Source organism: Rhagoletis zephyria, unplaced genomic scaffold (assembly GCF_001687245.7).
Source record: "Rhagoletis zephyria isolate East Lansing unplaced genomic scaffold, Rhagoletis_zephyria_1.1 Rzeph_scaffold_00145, whole genome shotgun sequence".
NCBI classification, from domain to species: Eukaryota; Metazoa; Arthropoda; class Insecta; order Diptera; family Tephritidae; genus Rhagoletis; species Rhagoletis zephyria.
This window is the reverse complement of record NW_016157229.1, coordinates 277,704-300,507: the sequence shown is the minus strand read 5'-3', so window position 1 is coordinate 300,507 and position 22,804 is coordinate 277,704. Positions and strand designations below refer to the sequence as shown.

General features: G+C 33.7%; 2 protein-coding genes across 2 annotated transcripts in view; one reads left to right on the top strand and one right to left on the bottom strand.

The window, feature by feature from the left end:
* Positions 1-22,804, bottom strand: part of onecut (homeobox protein onecut) — a 279,490-nt gene that overhangs the window by 5,297 nt on the left and 251,389 nt on the right. The gene's annotated exons all lie outside the window — the stretch shown is intronic.
* On the top strand, positions 15,667-18,408 carry LOC108382269 (uncharacterized). The gene is made up of 2 exons (XM_017638659.1): positions 15,667-17,431; positions 17,505-18,408. The coding sequence occupies exons 1-2, from the start codon at positions 16,112-16,114 to the stop codon at positions 18,360-18,362; spliced, it is 2,178 nt and encodes a 725-aa protein (XP_017494148.1). The 5' UTR covers positions 15,667-16,111; the 3' UTR covers positions 18,363-18,408.

Genomic DNA, 22,804 nt, shown 5'->3' with positions numbered 1-22,804 from the left:
ATTTCTCCATTTGTGGGACTTTCGGGACCATTGCGAGATTTTTGGGAAATATTTAGGAATTTTGGGACTTTGGGAACTAATTGGGGATTTTTGGGACTTAGTTAGGATTTTTAAGACTTTCGGGACTAGTTCGGGCTTCTTGGATCTGGTTTCGGGAGTATATCGATTTTTTTGGGACTAATTTTGGATTTTTGGAACTTTCGGGACCATTTCTCCATTTGTGGAACTTTCGGGACCATTGCGAGATTTTTGGGACTTATTTAGGAATTTTGGGACTCTCGGGACTATTTCGGGATTAAAGGGAGTAATTTGGGTATTTTTGGGACTTTCGAGACTATTTCCAGATTTTTGGGACTTATTTAAGATTTTTGGAACTTTCGGGTGTATTTCGAGATTGTCGGGAGTAATTTCGGGTTTTTTAGGATTTTTTTCTGTATTTCGGAATTTTTGGTATTTCGGGCCTATTCCGGAATTCTCGGAACTGATTTTGGGACTTTTGGGATTTTCAGGAGTATTTCGGGATTTTTGGGACTAATTTCGGATTTTTGGGACTTTCCGGACTATTTCTCCGTTCTTGGGAATAATTTTGGAATTTGGGGATTTTGAGAACTAATTTGGGATTTTTGGGACTTATTTTTGAANTACTAAGTATTTGTGTATTTAGTGCCCAAAGTGGTACTTTAAGTACAAAAGTATTTAGGTATGCCCATCACTGGTTTTAATACGAAAGTATGATAAGTAGTTTTGAAAGGCAGTTTTATGAAATTTACTTAATGCTTAATAAGTTTCATAAACTGAAACATAAATCATTTATTTCCTGGACCTTCAAAAACCGGTCATTTTGATGTACGGATGTGCGGTCAAAACGGACACGGACTAAGCTCTAAAAACCGGACTGTTTGGGTAAAAACCGGACGGTTGGCAACTGTGTCGTCGTCCGCTTCAATCGAGTACAATGGGTGCAATCTAGACAGCGAAAAATCTGGAGTATTTTCTAATATAATACTTTATTTTCTGGCCAATTTCCGTATATTTTACTGATTTAGATGAGCCTATTTGGCCTAAGTTGTGATTAGTGCAAGTAAAACAACGTGTTTTTCCTCCACTGTTTTGCCCTACGTTTCGCTAAACTTCTTAGCTTCCTCAGGTNAGTAATTTGGGTATTTTTGGGACTTTCGAGACTATTTCCAGATTTTTGGGTTTTATTTAAGATTTCTGGAACTTTCGGGTGTATTTCGAGATTGTCGGGAGTAATTTCGGTGTTTTTGGCTGTATTTCGGAATTTTTGGGACTTTCGGGCCGTTTTTTCATTTCTTCGTTTTGGTATATTGGAGTTCGCTGATATTTGCTAGTACATAGTTCCTCTAAATTCTCGCATCACATACGGACAAACATATATTTCGCGCATTGCAATTACCATTTGTTCGCTAGCCATTATTTGCGCACCCCCGCTTCCTAGCTCTCATGCAACCTAGGAAACGCTCCTTGGTTCCACAATCACTATGAAGTCATTCAAAATACATATCGATATAGGTCCCGGATATCCGGAAATACTCCCGAAGGTCCTAAAAATCCCGAAATTATTCCAGAGAATCCTGAAAACCCCAAAAATCCANACAAAAGAAGATACAAACAAACAATTAGGAACAAAAAAGATACATTGAACATTAAGTTAATACATTTTCATTTGAAAAGCGTATTGGAAAGAGGCCCTTAGTGAATCCAGATACGGTTTTATTATAGACGGTCGCCAGTACTCATTTTCATTAACCGATGGGGGTTACTTCTGTTTTTTGTTTATCTGCCAAACGTGGTAGAGAAATTTCTACTCCTAGATCGGCTGTAATCATACGAGATTCTGCATTCTTGCGATCATTCTTAGCCACCTCTAAAACATTTTCTATAAGCTGACCAACGGCGATAGGTCTAGTTTGAATATTTAGCAATTGTCATTAAAGCAATGACCTTGTTATAGCAGCACACAATTGATACGCAGACTTTCTTGTGGAAAAGCTTCCCTGAATTGACAACTTTTTTAAAGCTTCTACTGCTTCAGAAAAAATTTCAGAAAATTCCTCATGGCCTTATATTTTTCCGACCGTCTTGTTTCCCACAAATGCGATATATTAGGAGCTTTTTTTGGCGTGTCGTTGATACACGAAGAAAAAGTTTACCACACCTTTTAGGGAAGAAATAGTCTATGTATCTGTGGTCATAAGCAACAACCGCCTAATTGGACTTAAGAAAGAAGTGAGTTATATATGCAGTGGTATTCTGCAACTACTATTCCATGTGTAAGTTAAATCCCCATCTCGCCAGCCACGCTATTTAAAAAGTTATAGACGGACATATTTTGGTTTCCCCATAAGGTTAACATTACAATCCAAATGTTTAAAACGTTTTTCTCGAAATCAGGTTTCTCGACTTAGGCGGTTATTGCTTATTCTGAAACAAGGCGCTTATTCCCAGCGATCTACAAATCGTACAGAAACAAATTATACATCAAATTAAAGAGCTTGATCCGAAACCTTGCACCATTTTCGAAATATTTGCGTCGAAAGATTTAAAAATTTTTACATTGAGCAAAGCATTGCTACATTCATTTCGATAGGCAGCGTCTCAGCGGCACATAAGAGAATGAAAAATTGTTCCATTTATTCGCTTTCGTTTCTGTTTTGTTTCATATCGTTCAAAGCATTGCTACGTTCGTGTGCATGTTGGCAGCGATACAGCGGAAGATCTGCAAAGAAAATTTTCCCTTTGGCTCTGTGCATATTTACATACACAAGGTTGTTGCATATTCACCCACCAGCAAAAAGTTTCACTTCTGAAAAAAGTAAATAAATACTTCTGAAAAAAGTAAGAAATTTTAATACTAAATTCATATGAACGAGTGTAGCGCTCAACTGATGATATCATATTCCTACATATGCGAGTTGCTAATTTCTAAACTTCCTAGGAAGACGGTCAACTGATCGATTCATATCTCTGCATACGAGAGTTGCTCATTTCTAAACTTCTTAGGAAGATGCTCAACTGATCAATTCATATTCCTGCATACGCGAGTCAGAGATGCAAACAACTGATAAACTGATATTCCCAGGTTTGCAATTTTGTAAGACATGAATTTCGTAGGAAATCGGCCGTGTTAAAATTCATCAAAGAATTCAGTAGTTAGGCCCTCACTTTTGCTATTACAGATTCATTTCCTAGCTATTACCTTTTGCTACTGGGCATACATTCATACACACTATCAACAACAACATCGCTGCAGCTTTATTTTGATTTGATCATTGCTATGTTCCATATATTCATTTTCGTCATTTTTTGTTTCATATCGAGCAAAGCATTTGTAGGACATTACTTGTTAATTTACTTGTTTATTTAAATTTTTATAAAATCTTTTCTGTGGATACTTTTTGTCATGATACAAAAAAGAAGGTAGTTTCATTGTCACTTTTCGGGCGCCATATTAACTACCTGACAATTAAGCAGATTGTGACATTTCGTGCTGCCACACCTAGTCCTCAATAATCATTTATTTATTGTAAAAAAAAAACACATTTACAAAACTAAAAGGAAATTTGTCTTCGATATGCGCAATAACGAAAATTGAAATTCATAAATATTATAGTTATGGAGGAACTCTCGATTGAAGTGGCGCTAAGAGTCTGGAAGTAAGTAGTGCGTTAAGTGCAGCTTGGCCGTCAAGTAAATTCCTTCCGCTCCACCTGTTTTCCACCACGTAGTCCATATCCTTGAGGATTGCAAATACCTCAGCCTGGAAGACCGAAGCATACTTGCCAAGAGAAAAGTTAATCTTATCCCCATTAACTCCGATAAAGACCTCAACATTATGGAATCTCTTCAACAAAGGTAATGGTGACGTACTATCCTATAGCATTGAAAAGACACAAGTGCTCAAATCTCTGCCGCCAGCAATTTCCGCATCGCCGCACTCAGTGTTATACCAGCATCCGTTTCTTTTTAGTCTGCAGCTGGTCTTTAAGGCTCCCCCACGTATGAAGGCACAAAGTGACGGTAAGTGCATCAAGAACAACGCCACGTGTTGTAGATAAATCTTTCGTACCGCACACGGCAGTAATTCTTTGAAGTTTTGCAAGCAGACTTCCCACGCTCTTGATTGAGAATCTGCTCCACCATACCACTGCCGCATAGCTAATTATGGGTCTGATCATAGATGTATAAATCCAGAGGATTCCCTATGGTGCACACCCCACGTTTTACTAAAGACCAGTTTACATTGCCAAAATGCTGCCGATTCTTTAGAGGTTTTGTGTTCCTCGTTAGATTTCCACTATAACTTTGTATCCAGAGTTACTTATAGATACTTCACTTCCGGAGAATTCTGAATTGTGACTCCTTTCATTGTAAGCGCAATGAGACCATTCAACCTTCTCCGAATCCTGGTTTCGGACTAGGCTTTAATGACGAAATATCTAACATTACATCTTCTTCGGACTATTTAACAAAAAAAAAGAGTTTTGTTATGTAAATTTATTTATTTTGTTTAAAATAAAATGAAAAGCAGCTTTTTAACAAATAAATGTTTCAAAACTAGATTTTATTTTATTTCTTAATTTCTGTACATCGAATAATTCAAAGTATCAATGAATCTTATAAACGCTTGAGAAAAACGTTCAAATTTGATTATCGAACACATCATTTTACTATTGTTTGTATGTAAATTTTACTCCCAAATATTTAAAAGAAAATCTCCCGTATCAAAAAATTCAATGTGGCAAAGCTATGCTTAATGTTTACTTCTGGAGAAATGTCAAAAATCTGCTTTATAATCAAAAAATAGTAGTAATGAAACTACCTTCTTTTTTGTATCATGCTTTTTGTAGTCAAATGAAAAAATTTAAAAATAATTAATTGAAAAATAAAATTTGTAATAAGTAAGTATTTCGTGTTCGTATTTCTTATTACAATTGGGGGAAGTATGTAGGACGTTACTTGTTAAGAAATTTACTTGTTTATTTAAATTTTTATAAAATCTTTTCTGTGGATACTTTTTGTAGTCAAATGAAAAAATTTAAAAATAATTAATTGAAAAATAAAATTTGTAATAAGAACTTTAAATATATTTCGTGCTCGCGTTTATTATTACACATTGCTACGTTCGTGAGAATGTGATACAGTGGAAGATCTGCAAAACAAAAATGTTGCTTTTGCCTCTGTACCTACACATACATATATAGATCGTACAAGATTTAATTCGATGTTTTTTTCTGAGGCAAATATGGTTCTATTTGTATTAAAAATCTATATATCTATGTATATACATATAATCGTACAGAGACAATTTACATTCAAATTAAGGTACTCCATCTGAAACTTTGCACAAACTTTTCAGATTTAAGAATAATTCGATGTGTGTATTTGCACGGTAGGATTTTTATAATTTTACATTGAGAAATTTTAAAATGTAAAACTGAATCTCGCACACGCATTCTCATTTTCAATTTCCTACAACAACAATTTTGAACAACTTAATTTTTTTGTTTTTAATTTTGTATAATTTTAAAATGCTGGAAAACTTAAAACAATCCTGGCGGACGAACTGAGGGATTGGTAAAGTATTTTACACTCTCGATAAACATGCGTTTCGGAGAATCTGATTATTTTAGTATTATTTTGCGGGTTAGAGACGGGCGAGAACTCCCGCCTGACTCAAAATTTAAGATAAGTGCCACTAGAGATTGCGAGTCGATTAGGTATTTGAACCTCAGCCTGGTGTAATTAATCAAAACCACTTGAAGAATCGATCAATTTCGTGTTAATAAAGAAATGGTTAATATAATTTCCAGAGAAGAAAATTTTTACTATGGCGTTGATATCTACTGTTACCGTTTCTGAATATCCACAGGAGCAAGTGGAGTAGGGGAGTTGCACCTCATGACTTGATACTAAAAGTTGGAGCAGTTGTGATGTTAATCCCCAACCTAAATATGTATTTATATTTATATGAAGTGTTAGTTAATGGTATCGCCTAATATTTAAAGAACTACAATATAATAGTTTGGATGCTGCAATACCAATATATATACATATATACATATAAAAGGTTAGTTAATGGACTTCAAATATGTGATTAACAAGGGAAACGAATTGTAGTACCCCATATAAATTAACAGTCCAGCGAATCAGCACTTTCGTTTGTATTTAAACGTCGCCAATGCAAAACGATTGTAGCGTCCGCAATAAAAATAAATAGGTCTCAAAGTCAGACCCTAGCGAGAGGATTGCTTTACGCATGGCCAGCTTTGGATACGTATTGAGTGGAGTATGATCTTGCCAAAAAACTAAAGCTAAAGTTAACTACCAAAAGAAATGCATGTGGTGTTTTGAATAAAGAGATATCCAGATTTTTTAGACCACGAGCACCCCGATTTTCGGGGATTATTACTAGTATTTGTTATTTCTGGAACCTCATTTAATTCACAACATGATTTAAAGGAAGAGCGAGTTTTGTTTCTCGTTGTGTTTTTCCATCCTGTTCGTCACAGAAAGGTAAGAGAAACTCAAGTGGGCGTTTCATTCAATTCTGTACCAATTTAATGCTTAACTCTGCACTTACTTCATTATGTCAACTATGAAAAACGCAGGCCTTATGTGGAAATTGGGAGCATAATTACGAATTTGATTACGCATACAATTTTGTATTTTTTATTTATTGATTTTTGAAAATTTCTCTCGGGTATACGGTATCAGACGGTGTGACCATATCTCACACTATGCCATTAACATTTTTTCTATTTCACTTAATAGTAAAAGTAAAATATCTCGCAATGCTGCACAAAATTCCTGAAGCACAGACTACAATATACCCAGTCAACTAGATCGTCGCAACTGTTATATTCAAGATTTAGCTCTTCAATGTGCGGGCGACAATTCTTTGTCTATAGCCTCCCATCGGTATTGGGACTAAGTAAAAACACCTTGCGTTTTAAATTCGAGCTCTACAAATTGTACATCTCCTAACTTCTCATAATTATCTATATTATTCCTTCCTTTGTTTTTACAAGCTTTTTTTTATCTAAAATTAGGTTTGTTCCACAAGCTACTTGTAGAAAAACTCGAGCAAAGTTCAAACTGTCAGCGTATATCAAATAAACTCTAAAACTTACTTGAGAAACGCGTATGTGTAACTCGAAGTGACTTCGAGTAGCTTGTGGAACAAACCTATTATATCTGTAATTTTACTAGAACTTCATAAGCTTCTTAATCTGTAGTTGCTTATGCACAATAACAGCGCTAAAATGTAGCCAGTGGCTGTTGCGTTGAAATAAATAAAAAATATAATAATCACAGGTATTTAAAATTGAAATGACTTCAAACTTAGTTAGATTATATATTTCTTGAAAGAACGAACGTCTAAGAATGAGTCTGGTACGGCAACCAAATGGGTAGTAATGGCAAAAGAATATGTACTATAACCAAATATTTTTTTGCTTTTCTTTGTTGAAGTAAATTTTTTAATCATCTTCATATTCATTATCTATCGTCATTATGCCAAAAATCAACGACAAGTCCCAGCTACTTCAAACTTGCACTTTATTAAACTAAAATTTAATGGGCTACAAAACTGTATACTTTCTAAGAAATCTAATTAAAAAGATAAATATCTTTTTTTGTTATTTTATGGCCTTATAACAATTATATTCAACAATTTTTATTGAGCTTGTGGTGATTTCCGAAATAGTTATCACTTCTACCATTTTTTTCAAATTATTGTTGCTTTTCCACAATAAGTTGTCATTAAAAAACGGCCTCAAGCTCAATAAAAATTGTTGATTATAAAGATAAATATCTTTAACGAAAGTTTGTTGATTTATTTTAATCTTACACGAAAACTGAATCTTGGATTTATATGGATTTTGTTTAAAAATTAACAATATTTTTATAAACAAGTAATTAAAATTAAAAACTAATGAAATAAATAGTAGTCTTTATATGGAATGAACTGTTCGCTTTTGTTCTAGCATGTCCTATGAAGAGATTAATTGTTCACCTTTATACCCGAACGGGTATAAAATGCGACTAGTCACTTTTAAAAAATAAAAATTTGCACCAGCTGCCATTCGAACCGGGGTTCTCCGTTTTGTTAGGCGAATACTCTCTCCATGTGCCATCGCCGCACATGAAATTTCATTTACTAAGTGCGTACATATCATTAAATCGTTAATAGTAGAGATGAGTCGGGGACTAATTGATCTCCAATTATACCCGTAAGGGATGAGTCGAGACTAAATGATCCACAATAGTACCCGTATGAGACTAGTTGCGACTAATTAATGCCCAATTGTACCCGATTGAGAGTAATCTCGGCATACTCTCTTTAGAGATTAGTCGCACAATTTTTTGCAGGGGTATATGCCTAAGTTTGTATCCGTGTATGCATTTGTGCAGGCATGAATGAGCTGAACCAGGGTACGCGTATGTACATACCCTGCAGGGAAAGATACTTGTGAACTAGAAAACCACCACGTAGCTTTTCAGCACAACTAGTTCTTCTTGGGGATGTAGAAATTATAATAATTTTTTTAATTAATTCTTTTATTGTAATTTAAAAATTATATAGTTTAAAAAGGGATTTTTTAATTTGATTTAATTTTTTTTCGTTTTTTTTCTAAATTAAATTAAACTCACAACTTTGTGTTTTATATTTAAATTGAAATAATTCACTTTAACTTACATTAATTTTAACTCATTTTATTTCAAAAAACTGAACCGCCCACAGGCGGATTCGAACCTAAATGGCAGAACTAAAACCGGTAGACTTAACGCGACGCCACTGCTGAAATTTGTGAGAAAAGCAATTATTTGCGTTTTAGTTTCGGCTTTGACGATTCAAATGCAGATATGCTGATCACAAAGTTGTTCGAAATTGTCAAGCTGCAGGTGAATTGTGACAACCGCTACGCTAAATTTTCTTCGCCAAAAATCTCTAAATGAAATGCAGTGGCCCCTAAAAGTATACAACGTGGAAAATTAACAGATGCAATTTTTAATTAGCCAAACCTGGCAGAAGGAAGGGCCAAATAACATGTTGTTAGGTGCGTCTGCTATTCTTTTGGTAGTTTCTGGCAATTAAATTTAGCGATAGCGATTGTTGGAATCCGGATGCTGGTGAGCCGTGGAGCTGCAAAAGTATCGATATTCACCATACTCGATACTTTTGATATTTAAGAGAAAAAACTAAATTTTTTATTCTAAATGAAAGACTGAAAAATCAGCTACTCACTCAACAAATGATTTATGAATTTACCAACAGAAAATTTTGTTATACATATATGTATATGAGGTACATTTGTATGTACAGTGACCCACACTCAAAATTTTTTATAAAAGTATAGCTCATTCTCTAACCAAGGCAATATAAATTGCAAAATTTGCGCAAAATTTAGAAAAAAATCAACATTGCTTCAAAGTGCAAACTTTTTAATTAGAATTTCTAGAAAAAAATTGGTACTCAGAGTCGTAGCCTGTTAAATTCTAATATAATAGCGTACAAGTTCGAAGTTGCTAAAAAATGGGAAAATGGAGATGCCTAGGGTTGCCAGATTTTGTATGAGCAAAATCAGTACGTTAGACTTTTTCGAGTTAAAAAATCATTACTTTTCAGTACATTTTTATTCAAAGCAAAATTATGAATGTAAGTAACAGGTAATACTTTAAAACGCCTGAGAACTTGTTTTTAATAATATTATGGCATATAAATAAAATATAGTTGATAAAAAATAAAAGTGTTATTCATTTTAAGATGAGTTTACACATCATTGTACACAGAAGCCAATAAATTACAGTAGTTTTCTCATTTAACGAACACTCGATTCTATGAAAACCGCATATAACGAACAACCCAATTTTGTCTACTACCTTATATAACGAATAAGAGGAATGAAGCTGTACTCAGTTTAACGAACAACATACAAATATTTGGTTTTCTAAGGGAAACAATCATTTTAAGCCAAATGAAACAAACAAAAAGATTTTAAGTGTTGCCGTTAGAATACAGTTAAGACCACAATTGCTTTTGATTTTTGGATCTTGTGGCTTTATTATTAGTTCTTTATTTTCGGTCAACGCGTTAACATCTGTGCTTATGTAAGCTAAAACATGAGTAGCAGAAAAAGATTGTGCCTTCACGAAAAACTAAAAATTGTTGATCAATATAAAAGATGTGTGCGTGTATCCGAGTTATGTAAAAACACAATTTTTTTGAAATCCAAAGAATCGCTTTTAAAAAATGCTGAAAGAAGGAGTTACAAATCCCAAATAGGAAAGCGACATCATTACCTTTGGGACGGAATAAGATTTCTGAAGCATCATTGGCGAAATTCTGGAATAAGCTTCTTAAAGAGAATGACAATTCCGACGAGGAAGACGACTTACGACGACAATATTGAAATTGAAGAGCTCAAAGTTAGGCATGAGGATACAATTAAAAGTGTTGATGTGTGCTTAACAAACCAGATTGTACTAGCAAGGCTTCAAGAAGAAGAAGTAAAAATTAATCTAAATACATATTCTATAGAAAAAAAATAAATTAAAAGATTTTTTCTTGTTGTGAATTAAAAATCTCTATGATCTTAATTAAAAGCAAATATTTTTTATTTGTGCTGTTTTATTAACAAAGTAATTACTTTAAAGAACAAATGTGTATGAATTTATTAAATTGTAGTATTTTATTCAATCTATTTTAAAAATAAACCAATTAATTTAGTACTCGATTTAAATAAAAATCCGATTTAACGAATTGGCTTGACAATTATTGTGTTCGTTAAATCGGAGAACTACTGTACTTTATATTTATGACATTTTTGAGTAACAATAATGAGATCATATCCATCTTCAGTGCTTAAATAGTCAAAGAATTCTATACATTTCATTTTAAAATTACTTTTAATTTGAAGTTCTCTTTAAGAAATTTTAATTAGAAGCCGATTTCTCCCTTTTCGCCAGGAAGCAAACTATTTACTTAAGATCCCCTCAGTTGCTTCGTTTGAGTGTGGTATTGAAAAAAAAAACGAATGGCGTTTTCTTTTCTCGAAAAAATGCCACCTTATTATATGGCAACATTATCACAGTGCAACATTTTAAAGAAAGAGCACGCAATATGCATGTGAAGGTGCTGAGCAAAGAACACGAAAACTTGACAGCCTTGGCTCAGGGCAGAATAAATGCAACATTATTTCGAGAAAAGAAAACGCTATAAATTACATATTTTTTTAAACTGTGGAAAAGTACCGCTATTTAAGGACTTCATCTATATTTCCTCATGGCTTAAATTATTTTTTTTCAATTTTTTTTTATTAAACTGAAAATTATTTTTAGGATAACTAACAACACGCCACAAAAAATCGTCAGCCTTCTTTCTGGATAATTTAAGCTCCATCATAATATTATTATCGCAACTGGTGCGTAACAACCCGGCGATATGCCCGTAAAAAGATTGACCTTTTTGTTGTATTAATTTCTTGGGCATATCAAACATTATCTGAAACATGTCAACTATAATCTTCTTACTTTTTACAGTACGGTTTAAGGAATTTCCAACGTTATGTAAAAATCTTAAGAAAATCCTAAAGTATTTTGTTTGGATTAAAAATTCAGTACAAATCAGTACAAATTTTGAAAAATCAGGACATTAGCATACTGATTGAAGAAATTAATAAAATCAGTACAAGAGTTGAAAAACAAATACAGCTCTATTAAGCCGCCGCTTTAGCTCACACCAGTACATGAATTGATATTTTTACCACGTTGTTATTGACTGGTTTAGCTTTTCACTGCAGGGTATTTATGTACCTACGCATAAATGTACATATGTATGGATATATGCCAAACTTCTTGTATATACAGGCATATGTGTATGCGTCTGCGCAAACTTGTGTGGGAGTTCAACCTGCTGTTGCGCTGGTATAAGCGAAAAAGGCTGTGGGCGTAGTTAAAAACGAGCAGACAAATTTGAGTGGGAGCATCAGCTATGTCCATAAATAGTATGCCTATATTAGGTTCATTCCTTATCTTTTTGGACTAAAATCTGAAAAGTGTCAAAATGCAAAAGCGTAAGCATAATGCGCTCAATAAAAGAGAATAACAGGAAAAGTAAAGGAACGCAAAAAACCAAATTTTTAGTCCAAAGAATGGCAACAACAAAACTAACGTCAAATAAGAACAGAAATGTATGTACAAAACACATTCACACAAGCACAAGCACAATAAACACTTGCTATATCAATTATTTTTTGCCTCCTTCCAATTTCAATTCATTTCTTTTACTTTTTAGATTATTCTCACTTTTAGCGTATTCTTTAATTTCCGTTAATTTAAATTCAGTTGAGTTTGACACTTTTCAGGATTTTGCCAGAAAAAATTCTTCTGACTAAATCTGACTACTTCGGACTTTTTCTGACTATTTCTGGGAGATAAGGAACGCTCCTATTGTGTTATCAGCACACATAAATACAAATATACCCCTAAAGGGGAGGTTAACAAATGCTAAAAGTGTGGTTTTTCCAGGAGAGCCATCTGCACCGTCAGTGCCTGCACCAAAACGAGGAGCTGCACGAAGAAAATGAGCACCGGGCTGTGGATTTTGGAAATGTTTTTGGTTGCGCATAGACAACTACTGCGTTTGAGACCGAAGCCGAATTTGAATCGGCTTAAAATCATTTTAATAAGAAATAATAAAACAAAATAACGTTGTAAATACTGAGTCATTTAGTACTCAAAATTATATAATATTTACAGTATTTCATGAGAATTTATGTCGGGGAGCGTCTTTTGTATAGAGCTGACCTGGCCTTTGCTTCTTTTAAAAATATCTCCTTAATTTGCGAGGTGTTCTTACAGATTCCAAGAGGAAATAGAAAGAAGAAATTCAACCTTTAAAATTAAGGGGAGTAGAGGTTGGCTGAGCTGAGCCGAGTTGAGTTTAATTGGGTTTAGTTGAGCTAATTGAAGTGAAATACGTTGAACAACATAGCAGAATATAACAAAAAAAAACAACACAACACAACACAACACAACACAACACAACACAACACAACACAACACAACACAAGTTCAATTTGTTCCAAGCGATTTATGACACTCACTAGGAGAGTATGGCAAGAAGGTAAACATTTTTACTGAGTGGTTGGAGGTGTGTACCACCACTCCGTAGTTCCTGGGTTCGAAAACAAATTTTCCGTACGGAGGCGGCGCATAAATGAAGGCGCTCCATTTTTGTTAAAACTTTAGGGCACACACAGCAAATTGGAGGCGAAGCTCTGCCAAAAATTTAGAAAAAGTGGAAGCCCCACAATAATATTATTACCAGGGCTGAAAAGATTAAGCTTTTGCTTGAAATTGCATATTTTGCTTATTCAGGATTTCCAAGCTTAATTTTGACGATCATGCTTATTTTGCTTATTTCAAGGTATAAAGCTAAGTATGGACTTTTTAAGTAAACGATCAAGAAATAAATTGCGATCATTTCGCGTGAATGAATAGTAGTGACCAAGGATTTTTGACATCTGCTGTCTCACTCTTTCCTTGCGAAATAATGGAACGGGCATATATTTCTGTTGAAAACAAGGGTGCCTTGTACTCTTCACCTACAAGATTTGCAAACCATAATAGAAAGCATAGCGAATTTCTTAAGAACTTCGTACCCAATAAATTATTATTCACCATCTCTTGGGAAACAAACAAATTTTTACAAATAGTAACATAAAATCAAATTTGGTTTTTATTAACCCATAGCTTCAATTGCATTTCAGCTTGGATACAAAAATTTAAAACAAATTGTTCGTCTCTACGGGAAGGCCTTGGTGTTATTGAAGAGATTAAAAATAATTTACCTGAAATGGAGAATAACGAATATTTAAAAAAATTAAAACGACCAGCCCAGATGTCTTTTATTTGAGAATATCAAGCAACACTTGTACGTCCATTGTAATTTTTCAATCCTTCAAATAAACTGAATAAAAAACAAAACATTAAATAGTACTTAATTTTTTTGTTTTGCGAGTATATTTGCAAGCATATTTTTCAAGGTTTTGGTGCTTATCTAAGCGCTTAAAATGGATTTCTTCATGCTTATTTTCATCGGCCCTGATTATTACTATTAAAATTTTTTCCCGTATCCTGTAAAAACATTTAAATCGGTGTTTTTTCTATAGACTTTTTTGTTAAATAATTAAGCTTCAAAACAATTTCCGTAATGTGACAGGCCCTATGGTTGCGTCTAATGGGCTGTTTTTGCTTACGCGTAAAAGCACATTTAGCACATTTATCTCCAAATGCTACTCTAAATGTACATTTATCCATACAAAATTCGTCACCTAAATGCAACTCCATTTTTGCATTAAGAATCTAAATGCTAAAAGCAACCCTGTGATCTTCCAAAATTTCCACGATTCGAACATGGTTTAAAGAGAAAAAGTGGCAACATTGCTTTTTCGAGTATACAGTTGCTAGCTGCGTTTCAGTGATCGCCGATCGAGATTTCTTTTATTTTACATTATATATTTGGTTAAAGAAAAGTTAAGCAAATTCAACATCGATGTGATGCTGATAGAAATCTGGATCAATTGTTCAACTCTGTTTGGTTTGTTTCCTAATTAAGTGAGGAAATTTTAATTGACAGCACCGACAAATGAATATATACACAAACAAATGTTTGGTTATGGTTTAAACAATTCAAGTTTTTGTAATGAATTTTTGGTTTAAAATTTATTTTTTCCTTTTCAGTAGGGTTTTTGCACATTTTCTTCTGCGTGAGAATTGATCGTAATATATACGGATCTAAATAAGATACTGGAACACGGCTGTTTGCCAAAAGCATACGATTTCGAACTCGCGTAAATGTACATTTGCTAAATGCTATAGCATGAACGCTCTTCGAAAAGATATGTTCGAAAGTGCTAAATGTTGCATTTTAAATGCAGCAAAAACGCTGCATAATTCGAATATGAAATATGTACACATGTGTATATAATTTATATATATGTATTAGGCCGGGTCGATTTGTGGGGAGGCAAAAAAATCGCCCATTGCTCTGTGAAAATCATATTCTAGGGATCAAAATAAGAAACTTTGCCGAAGGAACCATACCTCTAAAACGAATTCTGATGTCCCCCAATTTGGGTCGAACTTTTGGGAGGGGCAAATTTTGAAAAATCCCACTTTGACCCATTTAGAGTGCTCCAATCGAGTCCAAATGTATGACCGACCCCCACTAACTTTGGAGGCCCGACCCACCGATGCCAGTGGCACACCCCCTGGAACCCCCCTGGGGGTTCACCAAACAAACATTTAAAAAAATCGCTGGTTTTGCACTTTACATGAAAAAATCAGCGAAATGCCTATGTTTTTTCTTTTTGGAGTTTATGTTTCTCTTTAGAAATTTATTTAGTCAGAACATATGTAAATGAAAAAATGAATTTAACTTAGTAATAGAAAAGAAATTAAAAAAAATTATTAGAAATTAGCGTTTTTACAACCCTTTTAAAACCAAGGCATCACTGTGATGCATTTGCATGTCGTAAACATAGTTGTGTGGGTTTTTTATTCAACCGTTTTAAAAAATGAAGGTATCACTGTGACACAATTGCAAATCGGAAAATTGCTTGTGTGCGTTTTTTAAGACACAGCTGCATGTCGTAAACTTACTTGTGTAGTTTTTTTATAGCACCTACTTAAGAAATGAAGGTTGTTTTTACAACCCTTTTTGTGGGTATTTTAAGGCACCTTCTTAAGAAATGCGCGTTTTTTGCAACCATTTTAACAATTAAGGTATCACTGGAATGCACCGCAACCCTTTTAAACAATGAAGGTATCACTGTGACACAATTGCAGATCGTAAAATTGCTTGTGTTGTTTTTTTTAAGCCACCACAAGACACAGCAGGTAGAATTGAAATTACCATTTCATTCTTATTACCTCGTCTCGTAGACCATATATAACGCAACAGTTTTTGTGAATGCATTAAGTCGTTGTGAAGAACTCAAAGTGTGAAGTGCTAATTTCAGATAAAAAAATATTTCAAAAAAAATAATAAGTGAAGTGACCATTCCAAATCAAAAAGTTTACAATGAATCCACCATCCTCTACACCGCAAGATGAAGCAACTACATCAACAACTATCGAAAACCCAATGAGTCATATACCCAAGCATGATGTTACTGTTTTTGGTGTGTCTACTGATTTAACTGATCTTAATTTACCAACCCATCTGGATATCTTGAGATATTATTTTTACTTAAGCGAACGTGCTAAAACAGAACAAAAAAAGTTTTCCCATAAATCATTCACTATTCAAGTACAAGATAAGTTGATTGGAATTTGGGAAAAACTTGGTATGGAAATAATGCTGAAAAAAAGTGTATTTAATAAATTGAATAAATTGCTTGACAAGTATCAAGAGCAAATCAAGAGAAGAAACACCACCCAACAATTTACAGAGTATGTAAAATCTCTGGAAACAATTTTTTACATTGGAACATGTAAATGCGATTTGAAGGCAGCTCCATGTGCATGCGGCTGGGTTCCCGAACGCCTCAAAGAGTTCATGCACGATCAACATAATCAGAGAAGACTAACAATGGATGCATTTGTGATGGAAACTGAAGAGCAAGGAGCAACGTCTATGTCATCAATGCCAACATACCAAGATCCCGATGATTCAACATACGCACCGCCACCGGTTCAAGAAGATATGGATAGAAGCACAAGTTCACAATACACAGAGAGATACGATTGTTTTAACTTTGCCTTGGTATGTGACAGATTTGGTGTGCCTGACAGAGTAGCATCAGCATTGGGAACCGCTCTTTTGCAAGATTTTAAAATTAAAGATAAGCATGGGAAACCTCTCATCATGGATAAATCGAAAGTTCGCAGAGAAAAAGAGAAATGCAGACAAGAAGTGCTTCGCAAACGGTTAGATGATACCAATTTGTTAGCGTTTTCATTCGATGGCAGAAAAGATGATACTTTAACGATAGATAAAATTGATGAGAAGTATCATACTAGGATGGTAAAAGAACCTCATCTTGTTATTTTGAGAGAACCCAATTCTGAATTGATTGGTTACGTAAGACTGGAACATGAAACCGCTGAATACAAAACAACCAAATTAAATGGTTTTTTCAACGATAAAAATATATCACTGGATGCATTAATTGGAATATGCACTGACGGTGAGCCAACAAACACTGGCCCACACGGTGGAATTATACGACGATTCGAATTGCTGTTAAAAAGACCATTGCATTGGTTCGTTTGCCTTCTACACTTCAACGAACTTCCGTTTCGGCATTTGTTTGAAGCTTTGGATAAATCAACCAGCACTGGACCAAGATCGGCAACCGGAAAACTGAGCCGTCAAATCGAAACTTGTGAAACTCTTCCGGTAAGTTATTGCTATCACTCATTTATTATAATTGTCAACCATTTTTAATTATTTTATTATTATATATTTTCAGGTGGTGGACGGCTTCCAGAAAATTGAGTTGCAAAATATGCCCCCTGCTCCAGAAAAAATTGAATTTTCCACCGATTCGAAGTACTTATACGACATGGCCCATGCAATTTCTAGCGGCGTGGTTCCGGTGGTTCTGGCTAACATCAAACCAGGGAAAATTGTACATTCTCGGTGGCTCACCAAGGCCGCTAGATTATTGCGATTATATGTGACAACGGAAAATCCAGATGCAAATTTAAGAATTCTGGTTGAATTTATAATTAAATGTTATGTGCCAATGTACTTCAATATCAAGTATTACAGCTCTGTCGTGTACGGCAGTGCATTATTTTTCAAGTTCATTGGTTGGTCACGATTTCTAGAACCTCGTTTACGCAAAATTGTCAATCAAGTAATTAAAGATAATTCATATTATGCGCATTCGGAAAATATCTTGTTATCAATGTTGTTTGATGATAGCAAAGAAAAGCGCGACTGTGCCATCAAGAAAATTCTACGCTATCGAACCGATGTTGACGAGCCAATGGAACTTAGAGTTTATAAAAAACCAGATATAAACTTTAATTGCACAAGTTATACGGAAATGATCAATTTGAATGATATAAATATCGTATTTGAACCACCATTCACGCGAAGCATTCCGTACGATACATTGAAAGAATATTTAAATCAAGATGATCCACCGTTTAATGATCCAAAAATTCCATCACACATACAAGGAACGGAACGACATGTTCAATTGCTAGCTAGCGTTTCCAAACGGGTTATACCGGAAAATGTAGAGGCTGTTATGGCGACGACATTAGAGAGCCGTGCGAAATTGCCCAGACTTGAAAGTAAAAAAGACTTCAAACAATAATTTTTTTTAGTTTCTTTTCTATAACTCACTTAAATTAATTTTTTCATTTACATATGTTCTGACTAAATAAATTTCTTAAGAGAAAAAATAGATATTATTATAAATAAATAATAAATATTATTATAAATAAATAAATAAAAATAAAGAAAAAACATAGCCATTTAGCTGATTTTTTCATGTAAAGGCCAAAAATGGTGATTTTTTGAAATGATTGTATGGGGAACCCCCCAGGGGAGTTCCAGGGGGTGTGCCACTGGCATGGGTGGATCGGCCGTCCAAAGTTAGTGGGGGTCGGTCATACATTTGGACTCGATTGGAGCACTCTAAATGGGTCAAAGTGGGATTTTTCAAAATTTGCCCCTACCCAAAAGTTCGACCCAAATTGGGGGACATCAGAATTCGTTTTAGAGGTATAGTTCCTTCGGCAAAGTTTCTTATTTTGATCCCTAAAATACGATTTTCACAGAGCAATGAGCGATTTTTAAATCGACCCGCCCTAATATGTATATAAGTATTAGTAAAAATTAGGATTATTGCGTTTAAAAAGTAAAATATAAAAATGTTAATATCTCAAAAAAAGAATCAGCTACGATTCTGATATCGATGGATATTGAACCTACAAATGATGTAGAAAAAGGCTGTGAATGCCGATTTTGTGCACACTTTTATAAAACTTAAGACTGGTTCAAGACCACCGTGACTAGTAATTGCGTGAGAGTTCATATGTGACCAATTCCATCTCAAATCATGCAAGCCGACTGGGTCTATCTCTCCGAATCACTTGAAATTTTAGTATATTGTTCTATTTACTCGGAAAATAAGCGCATACGCATGTTTTATGCACTTTTGAAAAATTATTCATCAAATTTCCATTCTCTAAAACCGATTTTTTTGTTCTAACTCGTGTTTTTACTTGCATTTGAAAATAGTTATATATCCCCTGCAGGGAGTGACGTTAGCTTATACCTAACTTTAGTCTGTTTACGCGAACACTAGTGCTAACTATTAACTGTGTATTTTGTTCGAAAAAAGCTAACTACTGGGCGATGGCCGCAAAAAAGTCAGACCTGGATACCTCTGCATTACATGTCAACTAACTTGTAACTAACTACTTTTGGACATAAAATATCAATAAGAAAAACAAAATATTTTTTTGTTTTTTACTTTTTTATTTACTTATTTATTTACTTTATTTTATTACATTTCATATTTGTTTACATATTCTGCTCTGGGTGGCCCCATATTCGAACACCGTCAGACATAACTTCAAAATGATAGTATACAATTTCGATCTTCCTTTTATTTGTCCTGAATATGAAAAAGAATCTGCGAAATTCAGAAAAAAAGTGTATTGAAAGTAATATTTGTATGAGGATATTTAATAGAAACTTGTAAAGAAACCCAACTCCCGATTGCGTCTGCATGACTCCTGCACGACTTTACAATTCACTTTAAGTTGGTCTTGTCATAGCTAATTAAAAGTGAGGTATTAATCGAAATCTCGCTAAAAAGCTAACTATAAGTTGGTTAGTTTTAACAATTGATAATTTTTCACTGCAGGGTCTATTCACTATGGGTGAAGTTCTTTCGATCTGCCGCTTTTATTATTGCCCTTTTCACAAAAAATTAAACATGTTTTTTTTTACAACAATCTGCCGCTGTTATTATTGCACTTTTCATAAAAAATTAAAAATGCTTTTTTTCAACAATTCCATATTTTTTGGCAAGATAGCTTGCCTCAGTACCTACATTTTTGTATACATGGTATTTAGCTTATCTTTGTTATTTAAGAGTTTTAAGAGAAATAAAACCAAAATATTTTTAGCCTAGTCAAGTTAGCTCAATAAACAGGGTTAGCTTTTAATAATTTGCATTGTGCTAAAATTTGGTACGAATGTTGGGCATGCCATTATAAATGAAATTTTAAAGGTCCCATCGATTCCACATCCGCAAAAAAATTTATTCGAGGTCAAAGGTCACATAAATTGTTTTTTTTTTTGTAGCATTTTTAAGCCATACTGTAAGGTGTATCATAAAAATTGGTGTCAGATCAGGCAATTATCTATCCAAACTGTTATAACACTTTTGTTCCTAGGAATTATCATTTCGGAGATATAGCGATTCAAAAAGTGTCTTCTCCATAATATGCACAATTTCCACTGTGCTTGTGAGGTAGTGTGCTTGGCGCGCTTAGCGCTACCTCACAAGTACAGATACGGATCCCAGGTACAAAAGTGTTGTAATAGTTTTTACAGATAATGACACCTTGTTTTATGATACTCCTTACAGTTTGGCTGGAAAATGCGAGAAACTAATTTATGTGACCTTTGACTTTGAATTTTTTTTTGCGGACTTGGAATCCATGGGAAGTATCACATTTCATTTACAATGGCGTTCCCAACTTTCGTACCAAATTTCAGCTCAATGCGAAATATTATAAGCTTACCTCGGTTTATTGAACTAAGTTGACTAGGCTAAACATTTTTGTTATTTCTCTTAAAACTCTTAAAAACAAAAATAACTTAAATATCAAAAAAATCTTTAGCTGAAAAAAGCTGGCCTTTTTGAAAAAAAAAATCATTATTAATATTTTACGAAAAGTGCAGTCCTCTTTGTTTTTTTGTAAAAAAAAATAAAAGAGGCAGATCGAAAGAACATCACCCATAGCATCGAATAGATATATAATTATTTTCAAATTCCAGTAAAAATACGAATTAGAGCAAAAAAATGTCGATTTTTGAGAATGGAAATTAGATGAGTCATTTTTCAAAAGTGCATAAAACGTGCAATTTTGATGATATCGGCAAATAAAAAAGTACGTGTGCGATCATTTACCGAGTAGAATAATATACTAAAATTTCAAGTGATTCGGAGAGATAGGTGCAGTCGGCTTGCATGATTTGAGATGGAATTGGTCATGTATGATAATAATAACAAGAAATTCTTACTAATATTTACTATAAATTAGAAAGTAAGTTTGTTTGTTACGCTTTCACGCTTCAACTGCTCAACCGATCATCATAGAATTTTGTCCAGTGGTGTCATTTAGCTAAGGGAGCGTAGCAGGGGCGGACCCAGCAGCAATTCTTGGGGGGGAGGGGAAATTTTTTCAACATATGTATATCGTGTACATAATTTAAAAATCACCGCAGTTTAAAATTCTTAGAGTTTTGTTAGTTTTTAATTTCTTGAAGTTTCCTCTTTTTAATAACTTGAGTGGAATTCCAAAATTTTCTTAACTTTCAAAACTTTGTGAATTTGAGAAATTTTAGTAAATCCCAATAATTCAATATAATGATCAATACTAGATTTCTAGAAATTTTTTATTTTTCCAAAATTTTGAGAATTGTAGGAATTCTAACAAATTTTTTCTAAGTAAAAATGTCGATTATATGAGTATTTCGAATGCTGAAAACATTTTCATATTTCGTCTTTTTTGAAAATTTAAAAATTTTTCGAAATTGTTGAAGATTAAAACAATTTTTGGACGTTGATGTTTTCAAAATTTTCAAATAATTTAAAATTCTCAAGCTTTGTTATATCAATACAAAATATTGAAAAGTCCAGAAAAGTGGAACAATTTTGGAATTTTTCAAAAATGTTAATATCTTTAGAATTCTAAGAATTTTCTATATTTTGCACATAAGTACATGAACATAAGAATTTTTCCGACAATTTCCATTCTCAAAAATCGACATTTTTTTGCTCTAATTCGTATTTTTACTGGAATTTGAAAATAATTATATATCTATTCGATGTTCTGGGTGATGTTCTTTCGATCTGCGGCGCTTTTTTTATATTAAATTATATTTTAAGAAATACTGAAAATTTGGAATAAAAATCGCGCGATTTTTTATTCCAAATTTTCGCCTGCAGCGCTTTCTTTAACAAAAAAAGAAACAATATTTAAATATATACTGAAAATTTCCGCCACTTTTTTAAATAGGAAACATTCTAAAACGGTTACATTCATAATCCGGAAATTCAAAATCCAGACATATCAAAATACAGACAAAATTCAAAAATGCAGAAAAATCAAAATACAGACAAATCAAAATACCGGCAAATCAAAATACAGACAAATCAAAATACAGACAAATTAAAATACTGAAAAATCAAAATACAGACATTAGGGGAAAAAATGTATACAATTTCTGCAAATCAAAATCGTTTCTGTTAAGTCGTAGTTAGGCTCGCAGAGAGATCTGCGCAAAAATACTGTGGCCACTGTAGCCGGTTTCCGTCATCAGGGAATTGCCCCCTTTCTTTTCATACTCCTCAAACCGCCCCAAATCGGGGAATACTTTTCTAAAAAATTCCCGAATCCACCCCTAACCTTCTTCATCAAAACAATTTCAGTGTACCGGAATTTATTTATTTTTTATTTTCGCCTGCGGCGCTCTTTTATATTAAATTATATTTTAAGAAATACTGAAAATTTG

Bases quoted from the DNA above. Each gene is read 5' to 3' on its own strand.
- LOC108382269 (XM_017638659.1), top strand. From the start codon at position 16,112: ATGAATCCACCATCCTCTACACCGCAAGATGAAGCAACTACATCAACA. The intron at 17,432-17,504 runs GTAAGTTATTGC...ATATATTTTCAG, and splicing joins AAACTTGTGAAACTCTTCCG to GTGGTGGACGGCTTCCAGAA.